This window comes from Oncorhynchus keta, unplaced genomic scaffold, assembly GCF_023373465.1.
Source record: "Oncorhynchus keta strain PuntledgeMale-10-30-2019 unplaced genomic scaffold, Oket_V2 Un_contig_7704_pilon_pilon, whole genome shotgun sequence".
Classification (NCBI taxonomy): domain Eukaryota; kingdom Metazoa; phylum Chordata; class Actinopteri; order Salmoniformes; family Salmonidae; genus Oncorhynchus; species Oncorhynchus keta.
In genome coordinates, this window is record NW_026289627.1 from 1 (window position 1) to 25,864 (window position 25,864).

Consider the following 25,864-nt stretch of genomic DNA (forward strand, 5'->3'; position numbering starts at 1 on the left):
GTCACACGGTGGGGAAATACAAAGCCAAGCTCAGCCTTCGTGTCCTCCTCACTGGGGTCAGCTCACGGTGGGTACAAAGCCAAGCTCACGTGTCCTCCTGGGTCACACGGGGGAAATACAAAGCCAAGCTCAGCCTTCGTGTCCTCCTGGGTCACACGGTGGGGAAATACAAAGCCAAGCTCAGCCTTCGTGTCCTCCTGGGTCACACGGTGGGGAAATACAAAGCCAAGCTCAGCCTTCGTGTCCTCCTGGGTCACACGGTGGGGAAATACAAAGCCAAGCTCAGCCTTCGTGTCCTCCTGGGTCACACGGTGGGGAAATACAAAGCCAAGCTCAGCCTTCGTGTCCTCCTGGGTCACACGGTGGGGAAATACAAAGCCAAGCTCAGCCTTCTTGTCCTCCTGGGTCACACGGTGGGGAAATACAAAGCCAAGCTCAGCCTTCGTGTCCTCCTGGGTCACACGGTGGGGAAATACAAAGCCAAGCTCAGCCTTCGTGTCCGTCCTCGTGGGTTTGTTCGTAGGTGTGAAGACAGTAACAGTATCAAGCTATCAACTGCATTTTTACTCATCTCCTTTTTGATCAACCTTTTAGTGTTTAGTGAAGTTTATAGTTTGGTGAAGTTTTTTGCACACAATGTAAAACGTCCTAATAAGTTGGATAAGTTTGTGAAAATGAGGCGGGCGAATTGGGCGTCTGATCGTCAATCAGCAATCTGAGGGGCACATTTCATCCCTAAGAACTTCCACGGCTATCAACAATGGAAGGAGGACTTAAGCAAGAAGTTGCTTCTCAAAGGGGATTCTGTCCATACCATCAACGTGGCTCCTAAAGCGTCTCAAACAGCCATTATCACGGTCTTCGGTGAGCATGGAAGTGAACCGGGTAAGGGGTATTATCTTTGTACGTCTGTAACTTTCTTACACATCATTATTCACGATTCATTCATGATTATCCACAATCATGGTAGTATCCACATTCATCTAGAAGTGTTAAGAAACATACATTACAATAAAAGTGTTTACAATACTATTCATTGATATTGAGGACAAAATGATCTGAAACACAACCAAAGCAAATTGCGAAAGCATCCAACACGTTTGTAGAGACACAAGCTTGATGTAGTCATTGCGTGCTGGGAATATGGGAACAAATACACAACTTCCGACTACTTTAATACACTTATAAATACATTTGTCCAAATGCTTTTGGTTCCCTAAAATGGGGGGACTATGTAGAAAAAGTGCTGTAATTTCTAAACAGTTTGATATGGATGAAAACCCTAAAGATGACAGTCTGCACTTTAACCTTATAGACATTGTATAATTTCTAATTCAAAGTGCTGGACAACAGAGCCAAAACAACAAACAATGTGTCGCTGTCCAAATACTTCTGGACCTCACTGTCCAGTAAGGAAGTCGTCCTGAATACATCTGACCTGTTCTCCACCCTGGTCATAGGCCTATAGTCATGTCAAAATACTTCTGGACCTCACTGTCCAGTAAGGAAGTCGTCCTGAATACATCTGACCTGTTCTCTACCCTGGTCATAGGCCTATAGTCATGTCAAAATACTTCTGGACCTCACTGTCCAGTAAGGAAGTCGTCCTGAATACATCTGACCTGTTCTCCACCCTGGTCATAGGCCTATAGTCATGTCCAAATACTTCTGGACCTCACTGTCCAGTAACGAAGTCGTCCTGAATACATCTGACCTGTTTTCCACCCTGGTCATAGGCCTATAGTCATGTCCAAATACTTCTGGACCTCACTGTCCAGTAACAAAGTCGTCCTGAATACATCTGACCTGTTCTCCACCCTGGTCATAGGCCTATAGTCATGTCCAAATACTTCTGGACCTCACTGTCCAGTAAGGAAGTCGTCCTGAATACATCTGACCTGTTCTCCACCCTGGTCATAGGCCTATAGTCATGTCCAAATACTTCTGGACCTCACTGTCCAGTAACGAAGTCGTCCTGAATACATCTGACCTGTTCTCCACCCTGGTCATAGGCCTATAGTCATGTCCAAATACTTCTGGACCTCACTGTCCAGTAAGGAAGTCGTCCTGAATACATCTGACCTGTTCTCCACCCTGGTCATAGGCCTATAGTCATGTCCAAATACTTCTGGACCTCACTGTCCAGTAACGAAGTCGTCCTGAATACATCTGACCTGTTCTCCACCCTGGTCATAGGCCTATAGTCATGTCCAAATACTTCTGGACCTCACTGTCCAGTAAGGAAGTCGTCCTGAATACATCTGACCTGTTCTCCACCCTGGTCATAGGCCTATAGTCATGTCCAAATACTTCTGGACCTCACTGTCCAGTAACGAAGTCATCCTGAATACATCTGACCTGTTCTCCACCCTGGTCATAGGCCTATAGTCATGTCCAAATACTTCTGGACCTCACTGTCCAGTAACGAAGTCGTCCTGAATACATCTGACCTGTTCTCCACCCTGGTCATAGGCCTATAGTCATGTCCAAATACTTCTGGACCTCACTGTCCAGTAACGAAGTCATCCTGAATACATCTGACCTGTTCTCCACCCTGGTCATAGGCCTATAGTCATGTCCAAATATGCAGAATTGCAGGAAATGATGTTTAAAACAGTAAACATTTCCTGGGGGAAATGTGTTTAATAAAAAATACAAATAAAAGTTTTAAAACCGAGGCAGACAAAGTATTACATATTAGTCCTTTCCACTCCTGGTGATTTCTGCACTGTCATCTGCTTTGTTAATGTTGGCCTCAGATTCTAAAAAGCAGGAAGGGATTGGGGTGAAGGTGCAATCTGTGTAAAGTATGTCAGCACGACTCAGCAGCCAATCACATCATCCGTTGTCCACTTCTGTTCCAGTACAGTAAGTTCCAACACACACCCTTCTCTCTGCAAACATCTGCATCACACACACACACACACACACACAGAGTCAGGCAGGCAACAGAGACAGAGAGCAACACAGAGAGAAGGAAAACACTAAAGATAGATAGGTGGGTTAAAGAAGAAACAACAACCACGAAGACTAAGTATGTAAACACGGTTATGTGAGCTATTGGCTCACTCCAATATGGTATCCTTCCGTGCCGCAGGATACATTCAGAGTAAGGATTTTCAGGTTAGTCCAGGAGTCAATTCCGATTTAATTAGAAATTCCATTTCAATTCTTGAATTCACTCCTGAAGTGGAGAATTTTTTTTCAGTTATGGAATTTGACTTGAATTGAAATTAGACCGTTTGGATTTTTTTTTAAATTGGAAGTGAATTATAATTTTAAAAACATTTGATCTTTGGAATTTAATATTTTACATTTCCCAGTTAATGGAATTAATGCACATAGTATCAAAATGTTCTGTGGGATTTGTATTTAATCATCTACGCTCTTAGAAAAAATGGTTCCAAAGGGGTTCTTCGGCTGTCCCCGTAGGATAACCCTTTTTGGTTACAGGTAGAACTATTTTGGGTTCCATGTAGAAAACCAAAAATGGTTCTTCACAGGGTTCTCCTATGGGGATAACCGGAGAACCCTTTTAGGTTCTAGATAGCACCTTTTTTCTAAGAATGTATTCCTATATTTCCAGTATAGCTACTGTAGGCTGTCTGAACAGTGACATGATGAGCTTGAAAGCCTGAGAGAATTCAATTTGAATTTGTGGAATTGTTGTGGATAATATTGAATTGGGAATTCAATTCTTGGAATTTACCAAACACTGGAATTTTGAGGAATTTAATTATCTCCAAATTAAAAAACTGACCTGAATTTTGAATTGAATGTTATTTACAGGGAGAGAGAATTGAATTAGAATTGAATTTGTAGGATTGACCACAACCATGGTACTGCGGCTGCCCCCCTTAAATAGTTGCAGTCGCACCACTTCCACCTTGTGTCCTTTTTCGAGGCACAGTAGATCACTGACAAAAAGGATTGGAGTAATCCAATACCTCCCAAGACCATGGTTACATACTGTACGTAGCCTTTGTTATGTAGCACTATATTGGATCACTCCAATATGGTATCACAGTACCAGGTTTATCAGTGAACTAGTCTTTGGCCAGACAAAGAGCAAAGTCCAGTCCGGACTGAGCTCAGATCAGTCACGGTTGCTGTGTCCCTCCGCCCCTTCGCAGGGAAGCAGATACAACACCATGAACAGCCCTCCTGACCACATAGATGGGGTCAACATGTGCTAGACAGCACCCAACTGGCCGAGGCGCAAATGTCCAAGAGGGGAACTCTGAGCAGGGCCCACGAGGTAGTAACTCCTCCAGAAGAATCCACCACCACAGCAAAAGGCAAAGGCCTGCTGGCCAGCCGAAATGCTGCAGTAACAACATGAGAGTCTGTTCAGGTAGGCCCTGGCCCAGAACTCTCTCACTCTAGCACACTAAAGCCGATAAAACCTTTTGCATTGGCTGCGTCTGTGAAATGAAGTGTCCATTGCCCCAGCCGAGCACAGCACGCTGGGGGAAGCACCTAGTTAACCAGCGACAGTGTGAGATGTGGATGTGGACAACTGTAATGGCCGGTTCACACGTCACTCAGACAGAACCCTTGTCCAGAATGAGGGGTTAGGATGGAGGTCGACACTCCTTTCATCTGAACCCATTCAGAAATATTCAGTCAACCAGGGCTTCAACACCAGAAGACCCTGAGACATAGGCACCAGAACTGATGAGGTACCGGCAATGGAATTAGAGTTCGTAGCCCTCCAGCAATGTATTCAGTACCCATGGGAGCTCCACCTGCCTCTCTCAGTTTGCTCTGTGGGACTGTGAGAGGCTGCCAAGGCCGGCGGCAAGCACGTCAAATCAAATGAAAGTGTATTGGCCACGTACACAGTTTAGAAGATGTTACAGCGGGTGCAGAAAAATGCTGTAGGACAGGGAGAAAGCACATGACGACTCAATTAGCCTAGCTATCTGGCTAGCTAACTTAGCCTAGCTATCTTAGCCAACTAGCTTCTCAAGGTTTGATGCAGTCAAGACAGGTACTACGTAATCATATTGGATGATAAACAACCTAGCTATGACAAGCTAGAAGTTAGTCTACTAGCGCAAGTCAGTTTGGTTGGTTACTGCCTCTCCCTCCCTCCTTCTTGCTCACAGTACACTCACCACAAGGCCCCTCCTCTTCCTCGCAAGGCCCCTCCTCCGCCTGCTCTCCCTCAAGCTGTATCAGCTCTGGTGAATAAAGTAGCTTACAAATGGACTTTTCTGCTGCTTTCCTCACTCTGATCCGACCACGTCTATACGGAACTGGTCGTCCTCGGGTCCTTTCGGAACGGGTCTCTTGTCTACATTAAAAAATGTATTTATGCATATTTGGCGGGGTGGGAAAGCCCAAGGTCATTTCGGAACGGGTCCAACCTTTTAGACCTCTACTTGGGAGGCCCAACATAACAATCCCTGTCACGAAAGACAATGCCAGGAACATTGTGAATGATGTCACAGAAACTGGACTTGGGCCAAAAATAGGATGCTTTTTAAAACTTTTATTAACTGCAGTACCGGTTGGAATTTCATTTTTCCGCTGTATCATACCCAAAACTGAACCGTGAAACGCCAAAATTGCAATACGTACTGAACCGTGGGTTTAGCGAACCGTTAAACCCCTAGTAAATACCTTATATTAGCTATGTCAAGAGTCCAGTATATAAATACGCGGTGTGTATAAACACTAACATAAAATGCAATGTACAGTAGTAATTATATTAGAATGATAACATGTCAAAAGTCCAGTGTATAAATACACAGTGTGAAAACAGTATAAAAGGAGGTGTTCAGTGTTTAATGTCTCTGCATGGGACGGCAGCATTGGCAGTGTGTGTTTCAGATTGACTGCTGGGCTCTGCCTTCTGAGACGCAGGCCGCTGCTTGTGGACAGAGACACCTTGCCTTTCTCACAGCGAAACCCCATACTGGACATGGTAGTTTCTCTCTGTGTAACACCGGCAGTGTAATAGAGCTCTATGTGAGTTTCTAAGGGAAAAGAGGATGGGGGTTTGAGGGGGACAACAGAGCACCCAGATGGAGAGGCTAGCTAGCTGCTCCAAGCTATTGAATAGCTATGGGTATACGTCTGCCCTATACACTAAGATACAGCTCTTACCAAGCAAATCGTCTCAGGAATGCGCAGAGAAAGAGAAGAGGTGGAAGTAGTGCCGCTGCAGCTATTTAAGGAGGGGGGTCAGCCGCAACATAACCAGGTACAGAGGACTAATCAGAAAATTCTCTCTCTCTGAATGCATCCTGCCGCGCGGAAGGATACAATATTGGAGTGATGCAATATAGTACTACATAAGAAGAAGAACATTAACAAGAGACGTTGTTTTTTGTTTTGCAGGCTGGAACAATGGAGATGTGTAGTAGCGTGGTGTTGGGAGGCCTGGTGTTGTTGCTTCTACTGTGGTTGTTCAGGCTGAGGAGACAGAGACATGTCCATCTACCCCCAGGACCCTGCGCCCTGCCGCTTCTAGGCAACCTGCTTCAGATTGACAAACAGGCCCCCTTCAAGACCCTCACCAAGTGGAGTGGTGTGTATGGGCCAGTGATGACAGTGTATCTTGGGCCCCAGCGAGCGGTGGTGCTGGTGGGGTACAGGGCAGTCAAGGAGGCTCTGGTGGACCAGGCTGAGGATTTCACAGGACGAGCTCCTGTCCCCTTCCTGGTCCTTGTTACCAGGGGATACGGCCTGGCCATCAGTAATGGGGAGCGTTGGCGCCAGCTGCGTCGTTTCACCCTGACCACGCTGAGAGACTTTGGGATGGGCCGTAAGAGGATGGAGGAGTGGGTACAGGAGGAGAGCCAACACCTCATAGACAGTCTGGACGCCACTAAAGCCGTACCCTTCGATCCTCATCCATTCCTGAGTCGCACCGTGTCCAATGTCATCTGCTCCCTGGTGTTCGGCCAGCGCTTCGGCTATGACGATGACAACTTCCTGCACTTGCTCAACATCCTCTCAGCTGTACTGCGCTTTGGAAGCAGCCCCTGTGGACAGCTGTACAACATCTTTCCCTGGCTGATGGAACACCTGCCTGGTCGGCAGCAAGTCGTGTTCGGCCAGATGGATGAGTTGAGAGGCTTTGTGATGAAAAAGATCCACGAGCACCAGGAGACCATTGACCCAGGCAACCCGAGAGACTTCACAGACTGCTTCCTCACCAGACTCAACCAGGAGAAGGATGTGTCCTCCTCTGAGTTCCATTACGATAACCTGGTGTCCACAGTGTTGGACCTCTTCCTTGCAGGAACAGAGACCACCAGCACCACTCTCAGATACGCCTTCATGCTGCTCCTCAAATACCCCGACATTCAGGAGCACGTTCAGCAGGAGATCGACACAGTGATTGGCCGACAGCGCATCCCTCAGATGGAGGACAGGAAGTCCCTCCCCTTCACAGAAGCCGTCATCCACGAGGTGCAGCGCTTCCTGGACATCGCCCCATTGAACCTCCCGCACTATGCCACCAAGAATATCTCATTCAGAGGGTACACTATCCCTCAGGGCACCGTGATCCTTCCAATGCTGCACTCTGTTCTGAGAGACCAGGACCACTGGGCCACGCCCACAACCTTCAATCCCAATCACTTCCTTGATCAGAACGGAAACTTCCAGAAGAACCCCGCCTTCTTGGCTTTCTCTGCAGGTAAGCGTGCCTGTGTGGGAGAGTCTCTGGCTCGTATGGAGATCTTTCTGTTCCTGGTGTCTCTGCTGCAACATTTCTCCTTCTCCTGCCCTGGAGGACCTGACAGCATTGACCTCAGCCCAGAGTTCAGCAGTTTCACTAACGTGCCGCGTCACTACCAGCTCATCGCTACACCCCGCTGACCAGGATGGGAATTACAGCCGAACTACAGGAGGAGTACTCAGGAGGAGGAGTACTCAGGAGGAGGAGTAGAGATGAGGGAGGTAGGGACAGCACAGGAGGTTGGTTCCCATATGTCTGCCATTTCATAAGCTTGTTCCAGCCATTATTATTATGAGCCGTTCTCCCCTCAGCAGCCTCCACTGAGGGACGGGTATCTGTTTTTTGTTTTGTTTTTCATGACAATGTGATGATTTGTGATACTTTGTGATGTGTGTTCTTTAACAACGAATGATTGGAGATTTTTCTGGTCAGTATAGGTGGATCAGGAGAAACTCAGGGTCCTGAGAGTGAAGTCCTCTTTGTCATCGTCTTGTCGTGTCCTGTGTATATATATATTTACATATTTTCTTCGCATATCTTTATATATATTTTTTTCTCTAAAAATCTCAACTTCATAACACTCTCCTGCAACCCACCTCACCAAGTTAAAAAAAAAAGTATTATTCACCTCAAATCTGAAATCCACAATAGAAGCTAGCCAGAAGCTAGCCAGAAGCTAGCGTCAGTTTACTGGCTAACGTTAGTATTCAGCTAACCACGGTTGGTGGTCATCAGCTATCCTTTAGCTCGAAAATCTATTGCCAGTTTTGTACAATGCGACTCAGACCAGAGCATACCGGACCTATTTTCTCTCCATATCTCCAGATTTCTACCGCAAGCTCTGGACATTTACACCTGGATCTTGCAGCTAGCTAACTGCTATCCGAGTGACTATTGCCTATGTCGGTCCCGGAGCAAACATCAATTATTCCGGAGCTAGCCAGCTAGAGTTCCATCAGCCACTCCTGGGCTACAATCACCTATCCGGACCGGTTTTACTGCCGATGCGGAGCCCCCCGGGCCTTCACGACTGGTCTAGCGACATCAAACATCTCCAATCCAAAGTTAAATCTAGAATTGGCTTCCTATTTCGTAACAAAGCATCCTTCACTCATACTGCCAAACACTCCCTCGTAAAACTGCCCATCCTACCGATCCTCGACTTCGGCGATGTCATTTACAAAATAGCCTCCAAAACACTCTACTCAGTAAACTGGGTGCAGTCTATCACAGGGCCATCCGTTTTGTCACCAAAGCCCCATATACTACCCACCACTGCGACCTGTACGCTCTCGTTGGCTGGCCCTCGCTTTATACTCGTCGCCTAACCCACTGGCTCCAGGTCATCTACAAGACCCTGTTAGGTAAAGTCCCCCCTTATCTCAGCTCGCTGGTCACCTTAGCAGCACCCACCTGTAGCACGCGCTCCAGCAGGTATATCTCTCTAGTCACCCCCAAAACCAATTCTTTCTTTGGCCGCCACTTATCTCCCTCACTAGCTTTAAGCATCAGCTGTCAGAGCAGCTCACAGATTACAGCACCTGTACATAGCCCATCTATAATTTTGCCCAAACAACTACCTCTTCCCCTACTGTATTTATTTTGCTCCTATGCACCCCGTGCTTCTACACCTGCATTGCTTGCTGTTTGGGGTTTTAGGCTGGGTTTCTGTACAGCACTTTGAGATATCAGCTGATGTAAGAAGGGCTATAAAAATAACATTTGATTTGATTATTTCTACTTCGCACATTCTTCCACTGCAAATCTACCATTCCAGTGGATTGCTATATTGTATTTACTTCGCCACCATGGCCTTTTTTTGTTGCCTTTACCTCCCTTATCTCACCTTATTTGCTCATATCGTATATAGACTTGTTTATACTGTATTATTGACTGTATGTTTGTTTTACTCCATGTGTAACTCTGTGTCGCTGTATGTGTCTAACTGCTTTGCTTTATCTTAGCCAGGTCGCAATTGTAAATGAGAACTTGTTCTCAACTTGCCTACCTGGTTAAATAAAGGTGAAATAAAATAGTGCTGAGCGATTAGTGCTTTTTGAGGTCAGTTCGGTTTCATCATTTTTTTTAAATCACAGTAACAATTTTTTTTTAAACATTAAATGTAGTATGCGGGTTGAATGCTGTAACACATTATAAAACAATGAATAAAAGTCCCATGATGGTAGTGACTGCTCATTACTGCTGATCTCTTATTAACCATCATGGATTCACAGTACTTTACTTTAATAACATATTTCAGTTGTTGTGTATATTACATTTGTTTTACTTGATGACTTTATTAATTCATTACAATTCATCATTTCATCTGTATAGAGCTGTCTGACGAAATCACTATTTTAGTAGTTCTTTAAAGTAAATAAGGCAAACTTTTATGACTGCTAAACACCAATGATCAATCACGTAGATCATGTATATTCAGGTAGAGATACAGTATACGTATCAAAACTTCTGGATGTCCTTTGAGTGGTGGACCATTCCTGATACACACGGGGAACTGTTGAGCGTGAAAAACCCAGCAGCTTTGCAGTTCTTTACACGAACCAATGCGCCGGACACCTGTTATCATACCCCGTTCAAAGGCACTTCAATTTGTTGTCTTGCCTAGTGCTGTGCCTAGTGCTGTGGCGGTCATGAAATGTTGTCAGACGGTTATTGTCATGCAAAAGACTGCCGGTCTCACGGTAGTTGACAGATCATTAACATAAACAAGTTGATGTGTGCCTTCGGAACATCCGAATTTAAAAAGTCTAATAAATCAATTTATTATACACCATCACAATAAATCCTTTATTTATTTTAGTCAGGTCTAAAAAAACATTATGATCTGAGTAAAAAGTATTCCAGAAGAACAGAATCTGAGTTGACCTACTGTATGTTATGTGGCTGTGCTCCCTGCCATAGGCTGTAGGCGTGTTCATTTAACTGACAAGATATGCTTACAAGTCCCATGCCATTATTGTATACATGATTTAATAGTTACAAGAATAGAATTGAACTTAGCTGAATAAAATAGAAAGGAGATTTTTCCCATTCTGGAGTGAGTGTGCAAATTAAGTGGCTATGTTGAGTGTAAAAGTGGTCATTTGAAACAGGTCCTATTCATTAGATTTAGAGTTACTTGGCAACTTTAGCTGAAAATGGTACAAACCTTAGAATGTCTTAGAAATCAAAACATATATTGGCTGCATGTATTGAATATAGGCTATTGATGATCCGAGAAAGTCAAAAAAATAAAGCTTGTGCTCCATTCCTTACTTCAGGCTGTTCTTTCATCAAGTCATCATATTTTCACCCAGCAGACGATTCTCAATTGAAACTTGTCTTTACTGAGATGTCAAATTAGTTTAGATTTAGAATGTCCCATTATTAAATGGGCAGGAACAGGAACAGGAACAGGGGAATAATACATGTAATCCATATGCACTCCAATAGTGAATGGAGGCTGCGCACTCGCAACGTTCAGTCTTTCAATGATGCCGGAAAACCTACTTGGGTTTTATAGCAGAGCTGTGTTTCATGTGATATTCTGCCCAAACTCTGTATGCCATGGCCTCTCTAACCCTGTTCCTGCAGCTACCCAGTGCTTACATTTGGAAACCTAGTGAAAACTCTTCAGGAACATCGATAGTAACATGTTTTCGCAACAAAACATATTTCACTAAATTGTTGACAGCCCCTCTGCACGCTTGAGAAAGGAATGAAGGAGAGAGAGAAGGAGATGGAAACGCACGGTGGTGAGATATTCTGTATAGCTAAAGGTAATGTCACCCAATTAATTAGGAAAAAACACAATTAAAATCACTATTATTAGGCTATTCCAAATCATACAAAAATGCACTATAATTGTAAACTAGTTGTAAGCCGCCCTGCACAATCAATGAACCAACAGCATCACTTAAGGCTTATGTGTTCTCTCCCAGACTCATGAATAGAAATGTAGCATAAGGTAACCAGTACATACAGTATGCATAAGGTAACCAGTACATACAGTATGCATAAGGTAACCAGTACATACAGTATGCATAAGGTAACCAGTACATACAGTATGCATAAGGTAACCAGTACATACAGTATGCATAAGGTAACCAGTACATACAGTATGCATAAGGTAACCAGTACATACAGTATGCATAAGGTAACCAGTACATACAGTATGCATAAGGTAACCAGTACATACAGTATGCATAAGGTAACCAGTACATACAGTATGCATAAGGTAACCAGTACATACAGTATGCATAAGGTAACCAGTACATACAGTATGCATAAGGTAACCAGTACATACAGTATGCATAAGGTAACCAGTACATACAGTATGCATAATGCATAAGGTAACCAGTACATACAGTATGCATAAGGTGTACATACAGTATGCAGGTCCAGTACATACAGTATGCATAAGGCAGTATGCATTACATACAGTATGCATGTAACCAGTACATACAGTATGCATTTTGGAGTTTCATTTTATAGAAGAGCCCATTAATCCCAAAGATCTTAAATCAGTTTGTTTTATGTTTTTCTGACATTTGTAATATGTGGTAGGCTATATATTGTATAACAGCACAATCATTATTTTAATTCAGTTTATTTTTTCCAGGTTTGGGCTCATAAACCTCAGATTCAGATTGTACATATGAATAATATCTATGCATATGCATAAACTCTAATAAGCATATGGGTGTTCTGAATTAATCATCACAAATCCCAAATGTAAATTTCGTTGCAATAGGCTATGAAATAACATCCACGACGACGATGATTTACACTCAGTTTCAACCTGCTTTTGCACTTCTTTCTTCAAATTGATTATCATGAGGCTGTTTTGATGATCAGTGTTTGATTTGATTTTTCCATTGATGTCAGAGTGGTTAGAGGGACAGTAGAGCCCTGAGTACCAGGCCATTAGGACCTGATGGAGGGACAGTAGAGCCCTGAGTACCAGGCCATTAGGACCTGATGGAGGGATAATAGATCCCTGAGTACCAGGCCATTAGGACCTGATGGAGGGATAATAGAGCCCTGAGTACCAGGCCATTAGGACCTGATGGAGGGATAATAGAACCCTGAGTACCAGGCCATTAGGACCTGATGGAGGGATAATAGAGCCCTGAGTACCAGGCCATTAGGACCTGATGGAGGGACAGTAGAGCCCTGAGTACCAGGCCATTAGGACCTGATGGAGGGATAATAGAGCCCTGAGTACCAGGCCATTAGGACCTGATGGAGGGACAATAGAGCCCTGAGTACCAGGCCATTAGGACCTGATGGAGGGACAATAGAGCCCTGAGTACCAGGCCATTAGGACCTGATGGAGGGACAATAGAGCCCTGAGTACCAGGCCATTAGGACCTGATGGAGGGACAATAGAGCCCTGAGTACCAGGCCATTAGGACCTGATGGAGGGACAATAGAGCCCTGAGTACCAGGCCATTAGGACCTGATGGAGGGACAGTAGAGCCCTGAGTACCAGGCCATTAGGACCTGATGGAGGGACAGTAGAGCCCTGAGGACCAGACCATTAGGACCTGATGGTCATTAGGGTAATACCTATATAATAATGTCCTGGGGTCATAAAAGGAAATGACCACCTTCATTCATAGGATAGGTTAATACTACCCATGTAGTAAGTTGCCTAAACCCAGCAATGTTACATTGAGCTGGTTGAATGGAATATGAATGACAGTCATCCAACATACTGTAACAGACATACATTTGATATATGATGTTATATTTAGACAAAGATATAAAGAATATAGGCTCTCTAATTCATACCGTTGGACAAACAACACCCTGACTTACAGCACCACCACTGCTGGCTCGTAGCAATCTGTATTAGAGATCCTATTTGCTCTTCCCTAGCTCAGTACATTAGCTAAATGGCTTTTAGTTAGCAATTAGCATTCATTTAGGTATATGCCAGCTTCCTAAGACTAACTGACCCGCGCTTTGCAGAGACCAAGACACACAAACAAATAGTACAGAACAGAAAACACATGGATTCATATGAAGAAGCAACGTGGAAAGAGGTATCCTTCTTGTTTTGGAAGCATCTGTTGAGTCCATACATTGATTGCATGCTGAGAGAATGTAAACAGCGAGGAAACACAGAGTTTCTAAACCCAGAGGTCCAACATCACAGTTTGGGGTTTTCTCGAAATCTAAAGGCAAAACCTCATTTGACAAACTGATATGTTTTCATTTTCATAAAAAACAACTGTATATCTAAGAATTGCCTTTGATTTGATGACCTGGTCATGGTCCTTCTGTAGCTCAGTTGGTAGAGCATGGCGCTTGTAATGCCAGGGTAGTGGGTTTGATTCCCGGGACCACCCATACGTAGAATGTATGCACACATGACTGTAAGTCGCTTTGGATAAAAGCGTCTGCTAAATGGCATATATATTATTATATATTATTATTATTATATTATTATATTATTATATATTATGACCTGCACATGCGAAGATCGACACGACCATTAGACCCGATGACATGTTTCTGCACATGAGCTAAGCTTGATGATGTCGCCACGACATCACCTACAAGGATGATCTGGGATTCTAATGGAGAAGCAGTTTGTAGGTCTTTTCATTTCCACTCTCTTTGGAAGAACTGTGCTGCCTGCTTGAGTGACAGGGGTTGGGGTTTGGTGTGCTGGAAGCAAGCATCCGTGGGAGGGAGAGGCAGGCATTTTTGGCAGTGCACAAGGGGGGAGAGAGAGTGTGAGAGGCTTGCTCATGCCAGCAGCCGGGCACAGTGGCAGGGACAACACTTTTATTATAGGAGTCATGAGGATAATGCACTTTACTGTTTGACAAATTCATGGTTTTATTTGCACAAAATCTAAATACGTTTTGATTGAGGTGACCAGGTAGAATGTGCAGATCGCACCAGTGTGACTAGTAATACATTTAACTCGTACAGCTAAGTCAAAGGGTCGCAAAATGTGGTTAAATGGTCACAGTCTGGAGCCCTGTAAGGGCAGACACAGAAACAGAGAGGATGAAGGATGAAGAGAGAGCCTGACCATTCCACCGGAACGGTTTCCAACAGGACTGTGAGGTTTGTGCAGAACTGGGACACCTATTCTCTGGGGTAAGACTATGAGAGGAGCAGCCAGCCAGCCAGCCAGGTGATGACACTGTTTCAATCTGAACAATGGCATCTCCCTATTTGCAGAGGCCTATGTTAGAACCCCCAGGATGGGGAAACAGAGCAAAGAAGGTCTTCTTACCTTCACAGAGTCCAGCAAACTCTTGGGGAAGAATCTTCGTAAACCCACATCTTTTCTGCAGAGGACAGAGCAGAAAGAGTACTGCATTACAGCATTGATCAACAAGAATGTGTGCTCATTTCACCAAAATGAGGTCAGCAGCAGGTGAAATTGAATTAATCTATAACCAGAGTAGTGTTTTTAAAGAATTTTAATCAAATCAAAAACATATTTTTGACATTTTCATTGTCACTGACTCTGTATCAAGCCTGGCATGTGAAAACACTACTTCTAAAATTATTTTTTTTAAACAGAGAGTTATTTAAAAAGAGATTGTCTTTAAAACAGCATAATTCCCTCTTAAAGAATGACTCTGTTTTCAGTTGGCTCCAGATAGAGCACCTGTCAGCTGGTAGATGGCAATAGGACTGAGGCCATTTCCATAGCTAGCTACTGTGTAGTCAACGCCACACACTCCCCACCCCTCCATAGCCCTATCATTTGGTTAAGATCCAGCCAGCGGTCTCTCTCTGTACAGGCCAAGTACACAGTCTGGCCTATATATATAACATCACCATTCACCCAGGCAGTTTGGCTTTCTAATATCCCCGTGTGGTGGAGTGGTGTTGTTCTGGCTCTGCAACACACAGTCAGTCAGAAAATACATACTAACGCAAATATGTCCAGAACAAACAAATCATTTGCTCTGGGAACATAAAGTCACCAACGGCCTTTCACCTCCTCCACCACCACCGTGCTCCAATGAGGAACATAAAGTCACCAACGGCCTTTCACCTCCTCCACCACCACCGTGCTCCAATGAGGAACATAAAGTCACCAACGGCCTTTCACCTCCACCACCACCACCGTGCTCCAATGAGGAACATAAAGTCACCAACGGCCTTTCACCTCCTCCACCACCACCGTGCTCCAATGAGGAACATAAAGTCACCAACGGCCTTTCACCTCACCTCCACCACCACCGTGCTCCAATGAGGAACATAAAGTCACCAACAGCCTTTCACCTCCTCCACCACCACCGTGCTCCAATGAGGAACATAAAGTCACCAACGGCCTTTCACCTCCACCACCACCACCGTGCTCCAATGAGGAACATAAAGTCATAAAGTCACCTCCTCCACCACCACCGTGCTCCAATGAGGAACATAAAGTCACCCTTTCACCTCCTCCACCACCACCTCCAATGAGGAACATAAAGTCACCAACGGCCTTTCACCTCCTCCACCACCACCGTGCTCCAATGAGGAACATAAAGTCACCAACGGCCTTTCACCTCCTCCACCACCACCGTGCTCCAATGAGGAACATAAAGTCACCAACGGTCTTTCACCTCCACCACCACCACCGTGCTCCAATGAGGAACATAAAGTCACCAACGGCCTTTCACCTCCACCACCACCACCGTGCTCCAATGAGGAACATAAAGTCACCAACGGCCTTTCACCTCCTCCACCACCACCGTGCTCCACCGTGCTCCAATGAGGAACATAAAGTCACCAACGGCCTTTCACCTCCTCCACCACCACCGTGCTCCAATGAGGAACATAAAGTCACCAACGGCCTTTCACCTCCTCCACCACCACCGTGCTCCAATGAGGAACATAAAGTCACCAACGGCCTTCCACCACCACCTCCACCCACCACCACCGTGCTCCAATGAGGAACATAAAGTCACCAACGGCCTTTCACCTCCTCCACCACCACCGTGCTCCAATGAGGAACATAAAGTCACCAACGGCCTTTCACCTCCTCCACCACCACCGTGCTCCAATGAGGAACATAAAGTCACCAACGGCCTTTCACCTCCTCCACCACCACCGTGCTCCAATGAGGAACATAAAGTCACCAACGGCCTTTCACCTCCTCCACCACCACCGTGCTCCAATGAGGAACATAAAGTCACCAACAGCCTTTCACCTCCTCCACCACCACCGTGCTCCAATGAGGAACATAAAGTCACCAACGGCCTTTCACCTCCTCCACCACCACCGTGCTCCAATGAGGAACATAAAGTCACCAACGGCCTTTCACCTCCACCACCACCACCGTGCTCCAATGAGGAACATAAAGTCACCAACGGCCTTTCACCTCCTCCACCACCACCGTGCTCCAATGAGGAACATAAAGTCACCAACGGCCTTTCACCTCCCACCACCACCACCGTGCTCCAATGAGGAACATAAAGTCACCAACAGCCTTTCACCAACGGCCTTTCCTCCACCACCACCGTGCTCCAATGAGGAACATAAAGTCACCAACGGCCTTTCACCTCCTCCACCACCACCGTGCTCCAATGAGGAACATAAAGTCACCAACGGGGCCTTTCACCTCCTCCACCACCACCGTGCTCCAATGAGGAACATAAAGTCACCAACGGCCTTTCACCTCCACCACCACCACCGTGCTCCAATGAGGAACATAAAGTCACCAACGGCCTTTCACCTCCTCCACCACCACCGTGCTCCAATGAGGAACATAAAGTCACCAACGGCCTTTCACCTCCTCCACCACCACCGTTTGAGGAACATAAAGTCACCAACGGCCTTTCACCTCCTCCACCACCACCGTGCTCCAATGAGGAACATAAAGTCACCAACGGCCTTTCACCTCCTCCACCACCACCGTGCTCCAATGAGGAACATAAAGTCACCAACAGCCTTTCACCTCCTCCACCACCACCGTGCTCCAATGAGGAACATAAAGTCACCACCTTTCACCTCCTCCACCACCACCGTGCTCCAATGAGGAACATAAAGTCACCAACGGCCTTTCACCTCCACCACCACCGTGCTCCAATGAGGAACATAAAGTCAAGTCACCACCACGTGCTCCAATGAGGAACATAAAGTCACCAACGGCCTTTCACCTCCACCACCACCGTGCTCCAATGAGGAACATAAAGTCACCAACGGCCTTTCACCTCCTCCACCACCACCGTGCTCCAATGAGGAACATAAAGTCACCAACGGCCTTTCACCTCCACCACCACCACCGTGCTCCAATGAGGAACATAAAGTCACCAACGGCCTTTCACCTCCTCCACCACCACCGTGCTCCAATGAGGAACATAAAGTCACCAACGGCCTTTCACCTCCTCCACCACCACCGTGCTCCAATGAGGAACATAAAGTCACCAACGGCCTTTCACCTCCTCCACCACCACCGTGCTCCAATGAGGAACATAAAGTCACCAACGGCCTTTCACCTCCACCACCACCACCGTGCTCCAATGAGGAACATAAAGTCACCAACGGCCTTTCACAATGAGGAACTCACCAACGGCCTTTCCTCCACCACCACCACCGTGCTCCAATGAGGAACATAAAGTCACCAACGGCCTTTCACCTCCTCCACCACCACCGTGCTCCAATGAGGAACATAAAGTCACCAACGGCCTTTCACCTCCACCACCACCACCGTGCTCCAATGAGGAACATAAAGTCACCAACGGCCTTTCACCTCCACCACCACCACCGTGCTCCAATGAGGAACATAAAGTCACCAACGGCCTTTCACCTCCACCACCACCACCGTGCTCCAATGAGGAACATAAAGTCACCAACGGTCTTTCACCTCCTCCACCACCACCGTGCTCCAATGAGGAACATAAAGTCACCAACGGCCTTTCACCTCCACCACCACCACCGTGCTCCAATGAGGAACATAAAGTCACCAACGGCCTTTCACCTCCTCCCTTTCACCTCACCACCACCACCACCGTGCTCCAATGAGGAACATAAAGTCACCAACGGCCTTTCACCTCCACCACCACCGTTCCAATGAGGAACATAAAGTCACCACCACCGTGCTCCAATGAGGAACATAAAGTCACCAACGGCCTTTCACCTCCACCACCACCACCGAACATAAAGTCACCAACGGCCTTTCACCTCCACCACCACCACCGTGCTCCAATGAGGAACATAAAGTCACCAACGGCCTTTCACCTCCAATGAGGAACATAAAGTCACCAACGGCCTTTCACCTCCACCACCACCACCGTGCTCCAATGAGGAACATAAAGTCACCAACGGCCTTTCACCTCCTCCACCACCACCGTGCTCCAATGAGGAACATAAAGTCACCAACGGCCTTTCACCTCCTCCACCACCACCGTGCTCCAATGAGGAACATAAAGTCACCAACGGCCTTTCACCTCCACCACCACCGTGCTCCAATGAGGAACATAAAGTCACCAACGGCCTTTCACCTCCTCCACCACCACCGTGCTCCAATGAGGAACATAAAGTCACCAACGGCCTTTCACCTCCACCACCACCACCGTGCTCCAATGAGGAACATAAAGTCACCAACGGCCTTTCACCTCCTCCACCACCACCGTGCTCCAATGAGGAACATAAAGTCACCAACGGCCTTTCACCACCACCGTGCTCCAATGAGGAACATAAAGTCACCAACGGCCTCCTCCACCACCACCGTGCTCCAATGAGGAACATAAAGTCACCAACGGCCTTTCACCTCCTCCACCACCACCGTGCTCCAATGAGGAACATAAAGTCACCAACGGCCTTTCACCTCCTCCACCACCACCGTGCTCCAATGAGGAACATAAAGTCACCAACGGCCTTTCACCTCCACCACCACCACCGTGCTCCAATGAGGAACATAAAGTCAAAGCCTTTCACCTCCACCACCACCGTGCTCCAATGAGGAACATAAAGTCACCAACGGCCTTTCACCTCCTCCACCACCACCGTGCTCCAATGAGGAACATAAAGTCACCAACGGCCTTTCACCTCCTCCACCACCACCGTGCTCCAATGAGGAACATAAAGTCACCAACGGCCTTTCACCTCCTCCACCACCACCGTGCTCCAATGAGGAACATAAAGTCACCAACGGCCTTTCACCTCCTCCACCACCACCGTGCTCCAATGAGGAACATAAAGTCTTTCACCTCCACCACCACCGTGCTCCAATGAGGAACATAAAGTCACCAACGGCCTTTCACCTCCACCACCACCACCGTGCTCCAATGAGGAACATAAAGTCACCAACGGCCTTTCACCTCCTCCACCACCACCGTGCTCCAATGAGGAACATAAAGTCACCAACGGCCTTTCACCTCCTCCACCACCACCGTGCTCCAATGAGGAACATAAAGTCACCAACGGCCTTTCACCTCCTCCACCACCACCACCGTGCTCCAATGAGGAACATAAAGTCACCAACGGCCTTTCACCTCCTCCACCACCGTACTCCAATGAGGAACATAAAGTCATGAGGAACATTCACCAACGGCCTTTCACCTCCACCACCACCACCGTGCTCCAATGAGGAACATAAAGTCACCAACGGCCTTTCACCTCCCACCACCACCACCGTGCTCCAATGAGGAACATAAAGTCACCAACGGCCTTTCACCTCCTCCACCACCACCGTGCTCCAATGAGGAACATAAAGTCACCAACGGCCTTTCACCTCCACCACCACCACCGTGCTCCAATGAGGAACATAAAGTCACCAACGGCCTTTCACCTCCTCCACCACCACCAATGAGGAACATAAAGTCACCGTGCCTTTCACCTCCTCCACCACCACCGTGCTCCAATGAGGAACATAAAGTCACCACCACGTGCTCCAATGAGGAACATAAAGTCACCTCCTCCACCACCACCGTGCTCCAATGAGGAACATAAAGTCACCAACGGCCTTTCACCTCCTCCACCACCACCGTGCTCCAATGAGGAACATAAAGTCACCAACGGCCTTTCACCTCCACCACCACCACCGTGCTCCAATGAGGAACATAAAGTCACCAACGGCCTTTCACCTCCACCACCACCACCGTGCTCCAATGAGGAACATAAAGTCACCAACGGCCTTTCACCTCCTCCACCACCACCGTGCTCCAATGAGGAACATAAAGTCACCACCACGGCCAATGAGGAACATTCACCTCACCCTCCACCACCGTGCTCCAATGAGGAACATAAAGTCACCAACGGCCTTTCACCTCCACCACCGTGCTCCAATGAGGAACATAAAGTCACCAACGGCCTTTCACCTCCTCCACCACCACCGCGCTCCAATGAGGAACATAAAGTCACCAACGGCCTTTCACCTCCTCCACCACCACCGTGCTCCAATGAGGAACATAAAACTAGCTCCTGATATAGGTTGCGTCCCCAATGGCACGGTAGTCTCTGTTGAAATGTGTCTGATCTATTTATAGTGTTAGAATAATTTATCTTCATTCTCATCACCTTCTACAGCATCATTATAATGTCCCCACACCCCAGTGATGGCACTGTGATAGTGTGAACAGGACCCCCACTATTTTATAGCCCTTTCAATTCAATTCAAAGGGCTTTATTGGCATGTGAAACATATGTTTACATTGCCAAAGACTTTCACACTCAGGGAAGGTGGCTGCCCGGTAATGTCTGTCAGTTTAACCAAGGATGTGTCTAAAATCACACCCTATTCCCTTTATAGGGTCCTGGTGAAAAGTAGTACCCTATTAGGGAATAGGGTGCCATTTGCGAAGTGTCCAGAGTGAGAGGTTCACGAGGAAGGCAGTCAATTTACACTGGCCTACATACGTCTAGCCAGGAGAGAGGACACACACGATGAAAGGCTCAGCACAGCACAGGCTCATAGAGGTGAATTGTAGGATCTCTGTTCATAGATAGTGTTAAGATAATTACGTGATGTTGTTAATACAGAAATACATCATTTCTAAAAGTCCAATGCAGACATTTTTTAAATCTCAATATAAATAATTTCTATGTAACAATTAAGTACTGGAATTGTTTTCAACTAAAATTGTCAAAAATAAACTAAAATATCTTCTTAGCAAATAGCAATTTCTCAAGCAATAATTTTGCTAGGACTGTCTTGGAGTGGTCTGGGTGTGGAGGGGGAAACAGAAAACAAGCAGTTATGGTCAGAGAGGTTTGGAACTCTCTTTCTTATTGGTCTATTAACTCATTTACCACCTGGTGATGTCACCAGGCAGGCCAAAACTCCATCCCACCAAAACAGGCTGATATTGCAGGCAGTCTTTTCAAACAGCTCTTACACTAAAAGGGCATTATCATCATTTTCACAACTTCACAGTATTATTCCAACCTCATAGTCTGGAAATATATATAAAACACAAGTAAAATCTAGTTTTTGACTGCACTGGGTCTTTAAGTAAAATAATTACTTACTCTAGTAATTCATAATTTGATTTCTTATCCAGGGCATTTCCTCGCATTTCCCTAAAAAATCTCCTGTAACAGAAAACAAAAGATAATAAACAATTTGTGAGTTGTCAAAATGTATATCTAATTATGGAATATTGGACAAGTACATTCTCCACTGTTTATAAGATATCAAATATCAAGTATTTGAAATAGAATTCACCTGATTTCAAGGCAGCCCAATTTAAGTGCAATGTCTTGGTCGACTCGATCAGCTACCCCCAACATGTAGTCACTCTTGACCTGAGAAACATTATCACAGTCATTCTCCATGACAACATGTAGTCACTCTTGAACTGAGAAACATCATCACAGTCATTCTCCATGACAACATGTAGTCACTCTTGACCTGAGAAACATCATCACAGTCATTCTCCATGACAACATGTAGTCACGCTTGACCTGAGAAACATCATCACAGTCATTCTCCATGACAACATGTAGTCACTCTTGACCTGAGAAACATCATCACAGTCATTCTCCATGACAACATGTAGTCACGCTTGACCTGAGAAACATCATCACAGTCATTCTCCATGACAACATGTAGTCACTCTTGACCTGAGAAACATCATCACAGTCATTCTCCATGACAACATGTAGTCACTCTTGACCTGAGAAACATCATCACAGTCATTCTCCATGACAACATGTAGTCACTCTTGACCTGAGAAACATCATCACAGTCATTCTCCATGACAACATGTAGTCACTCTTGACCTGAGAAACATCATCACAGTCATTCTCCATGACAACATGTAGTCACTCTTGACCTGAGAAACATCATCACAGTCATTCTCCATGACAACATGTAGTCACTCTTGACCTGAGAAACATCATCACAGTCATTCTCCATGACAACATGTAGTCACTCTTGACCTGAGAAACATCATCACAGTCATTCTCCATGACAACATGTAGTCACTCTTGACCTGAGAAACATCATCACAGTCATTCTCCATGTATTCACTCTTGAACTGAGAAACATCATCACAGTCATTCTCCATGTAGTCACTCTTGAACTGAGAAACATCATCACAGTCATTCTCCATGTATTCACGCTTGACCTGAGAAACATCATCACAGTCATTCTCCATGACAACATGTAGTCACTCTTGAACTGAGAAACATCATCACAGTCATTCTCCATGACAACATGTAGTCACTCTTGACCTGAGAAACATCATCACAGTCATTCTCCATGACAACATGTAGTCACTCTTGACCTGAGAAACATCATCACAGTCATTCTCCATGACAACATGTAGTCACTCTTGACCTGAGAAACATCATCACAGTCATTCTCCATGACAACATGTAGTCACTCTTGACCTGAGAAACATCATCACAGTCATTTCATCCATGTAGTCACTCTTGACCTGAGAAACATCATCACAGTCATTCTCCATGACAACAGTCAGTCTCTTGAACTGAGAAACATTATCACAGTCATTCTCCATGACAACATGTAGTCACTCTTGACCTGAGAAACATCATCACAGTCATTCTCCATGACAACATGTAGTCACTCTTGACCTGAGAAACATCATCACAGTCATTCTCCATGACAACATGTAGTCACTCTTGACCTGAGAAACATCATCACAGTCATTCTCCATGTATTCACTCTTGAACTGAGAAACATCATCACAGTCATTCTCCATGTAGTCACTCTTGAACTGAGAAACATCATCACAGTCATTCTCCATGTATTCACGCTTGACCTGAGAAACATCATCACAGTCATTCTCCATGACAACATGTAGTCACTCTTGAACTGAGAAACATCATCACAGTCATTCTCCATGTATTCACGCTTGACCTGAGAAACATCATCACAGTCATTCTCCATGACAACATGTAGTCACTCTTGAACTGAGAAACATCATCACAGTCATTCTCCATGACAACATGTGGTCACTCTTGACCTGAGAAACATCATCACAGTCATTCTCCATGACAACATGTAGTCACTCTTGACCTGAGAAACATCATCACAGTCATTCTCCATGACAACATGTAGTCACTCTTGACCTGAGAAACATCATCACAGTCATTCTCCATGACAACATGTAGTCACTCTAAATGATTATATGATTATATCATCACAGTCATTCTCCATGACAACATGTAGTCACTCTTGACCTGAGAAACATCATCACAGTCATTCTCCATGACAACATGTAGTCACTCTTGACCTGAGAAACATCATCACAGTCATTCTCCATGACAACATGTAGTCACTCTTGACCTGAGAAACATCATCACAGTCATTCTCTATGAAAAAGAGAACTACTAAAGTAGTGACAGGTAGTGTAGAGAGCATTGTGAATTTATTTTAAGACAGGAACAGGTAGATGGAAAGAGGTCCTCAGTTACTTGTGGTTGTCATCAGATGCTCAGCTGGTAAAGCAATGCCAGGATAGCGGGTTCGATTCCCTGGACCACCCATGCGTAAGTCGCTTGGATAAAATTGTCTCCTATATGGCCTATATTATATGATTATATTATTAATTAGTTAGTCTGACTGAGCTGCAGCTGATGGGTCCAGCTCACATGGACGTTAATGAGCCATGAGACTTGAGGCTACCTCAGATCTCTAAGAGAGAAAACACCAAAGCTTGTATTTAACAGCAGCAGGTGGCCGTCCTATCACCTCTGACCAGAACATCAGCCATCAATGTCTATTCATTTCTAGGTGGTTCTATATGTTGAATCGCTGCCGTTCGTATCACCCAGCAGGGGATGGCTGCCGTTCGTATCACCCAGCAGGGGATGGCTGCAGTTCGTATCACCCAGCAGGGGATGGCTGCCGTTCGTATCACCCAGCAGGGGATGGCTGCCGTTCGTATCATCCAGCAGGTGATGGCTGCCATTCGTATCACCCAGCAGGTGAGGGCTGCCGTTCGTATCATCCAGCAGGGGATGGCTGCCGTTCGTATCACCCAGCAGGGGATGGCTGCCGTTCGTATCACCCAGCAGGTGATGGCTGCCGTTCGTATCACCCAGCAGGTGATGGCTGCCGTTCGTATCACCCAGCAGGTGATGGCTGCCGTTCGTATCACCCAGCAGGTGAGGGCTGCCATTCGTATCACCCAGCAGGGGATGGCTGCCATTCGTATCACCCAGCAGGGGATGGCTGCCGTTCGTATCACCCAGCAGGTGATGGCTGCCGTTCGTATCACCCAGCAGGGGATGGCTGCCGTTCGTATCACCCAGCAGGTGATGGCTGCCGTTCGTATCACCCAGCAGGGGATGGCTGCCGTTCGTATCACCCAGCAGGGGATGGCTGCCGTTCGTATCACCCAGCAGGGGATGGCTGCCGTTGGTATCACCCAGCAGGGGATGGCTGCCGTTCGTATCACCCAGCAGGTGATGGCTGCCATTCGTATCACCCAGCAGGTGAGGGCTGCCGTTTCTGGTGGGTTTATTCTCTAAGAACCTCTGGCCAGCAGCCCAGACAGCTATATAACACACTCTCAGTCACACTGTACCACCCCAGCAGGGCCATTTCAATGTCACCAGAAGCTACTTAACAGAGTTTATATAGCCTGCAGCCATTTGAAGTATAGCCAGCTGACGTTGTCACACATTGTCCTCTACCTGTTCTGAAAAAAATCACAATACACAACAGTGTATTTCTCTGATAAACAGAGAGGGAATAACACTGAATGGTTTCTGTCCACACCTGACAACTCA

At 46.0% G+C, this 25,864-nt stretch overlaps 1 protein-coding gene and 1 long non-coding RNA gene across 5 annotated transcripts; one reads left to right on the forward strand and one right to left on the reverse strand.

Annotated features, from left to right (window-relative positions):
- The first annotated feature begins 2,892 nt into the window (after nucleotides 1-2,892).
- On the forward strand, nucleotides 2,893-9,881 carry LOC118377991 (cytochrome P450 2F3-like). 4 transcript variants are annotated; one of them, XM_035764923.2, is made up of 3 exons: nucleotides 2,905-3,123; nucleotides 4,134-4,354; nucleotides 6,349-9,881. In XM_035764923.2, the coding sequence occupies exon 3, from the start codon at nucleotides 6,358-6,360 to the stop codon at nucleotides 7,834-7,836; it is 1,479 nt and encodes a 492-aa protein (XP_035620816.1). In that variant the 5' UTR covers nucleotides 2,905-3,123; nucleotides 4,134-4,354; nucleotides 6,349-6,357; the 3' UTR covers nucleotides 7,837-9,881. The 4 variants fall into 4 exon arrangements, with proteins under 4 accessions (XP_035620815.1, XP_035620816.1, XP_035620814.1 ...); XM_035764922.2 differs by lacking the exon at nucleotides 4,134-4,354 and having other exon boundaries at nucleotides 2,893-3,034; XM_035764921.2 differs by lacking the exon at nucleotides 4,134-4,354 and having other exon boundaries at nucleotides 2,906-3,123.
- Nucleotides 9,882-14,828: 4,947 nt separating this feature from the next.
- On the reverse strand, nucleotides 14,829-22,412 carry LOC127926520 (uncharacterized). Its single transcript, XR_008124342.1, has 3 exons — nucleotides 22,329-22,412; nucleotides 22,133-22,195; nucleotides 14,829-15,009 (listed from the first exon to the last, which is right to left on the reverse strand). It is a non-coding gene; the product is annotated as an uncharacterized LOC127926520 (long non-coding RNA).
- Between the last annotated feature and the right edge of the window lie 3,452 nt (nucleotides 22,413-25,864).

Bases quoted from the DNA above. Each gene is read 5' to 3' on its own strand.
- LOC118377991 (XM_035764921.2), top strand. From the start codon at position 3,076: ATGGTATCCTTCCGTGCCGCAGGATACATTCAGAGTAAGGATTTTCAG. The intron at 3,124-6,348 runs GTTAGTCCAGGA...TTTGTTTTGCAG, and splicing joins TTCAGAGTAAGGATTTTCAG to GCTGGAACAATGGAGATGTG.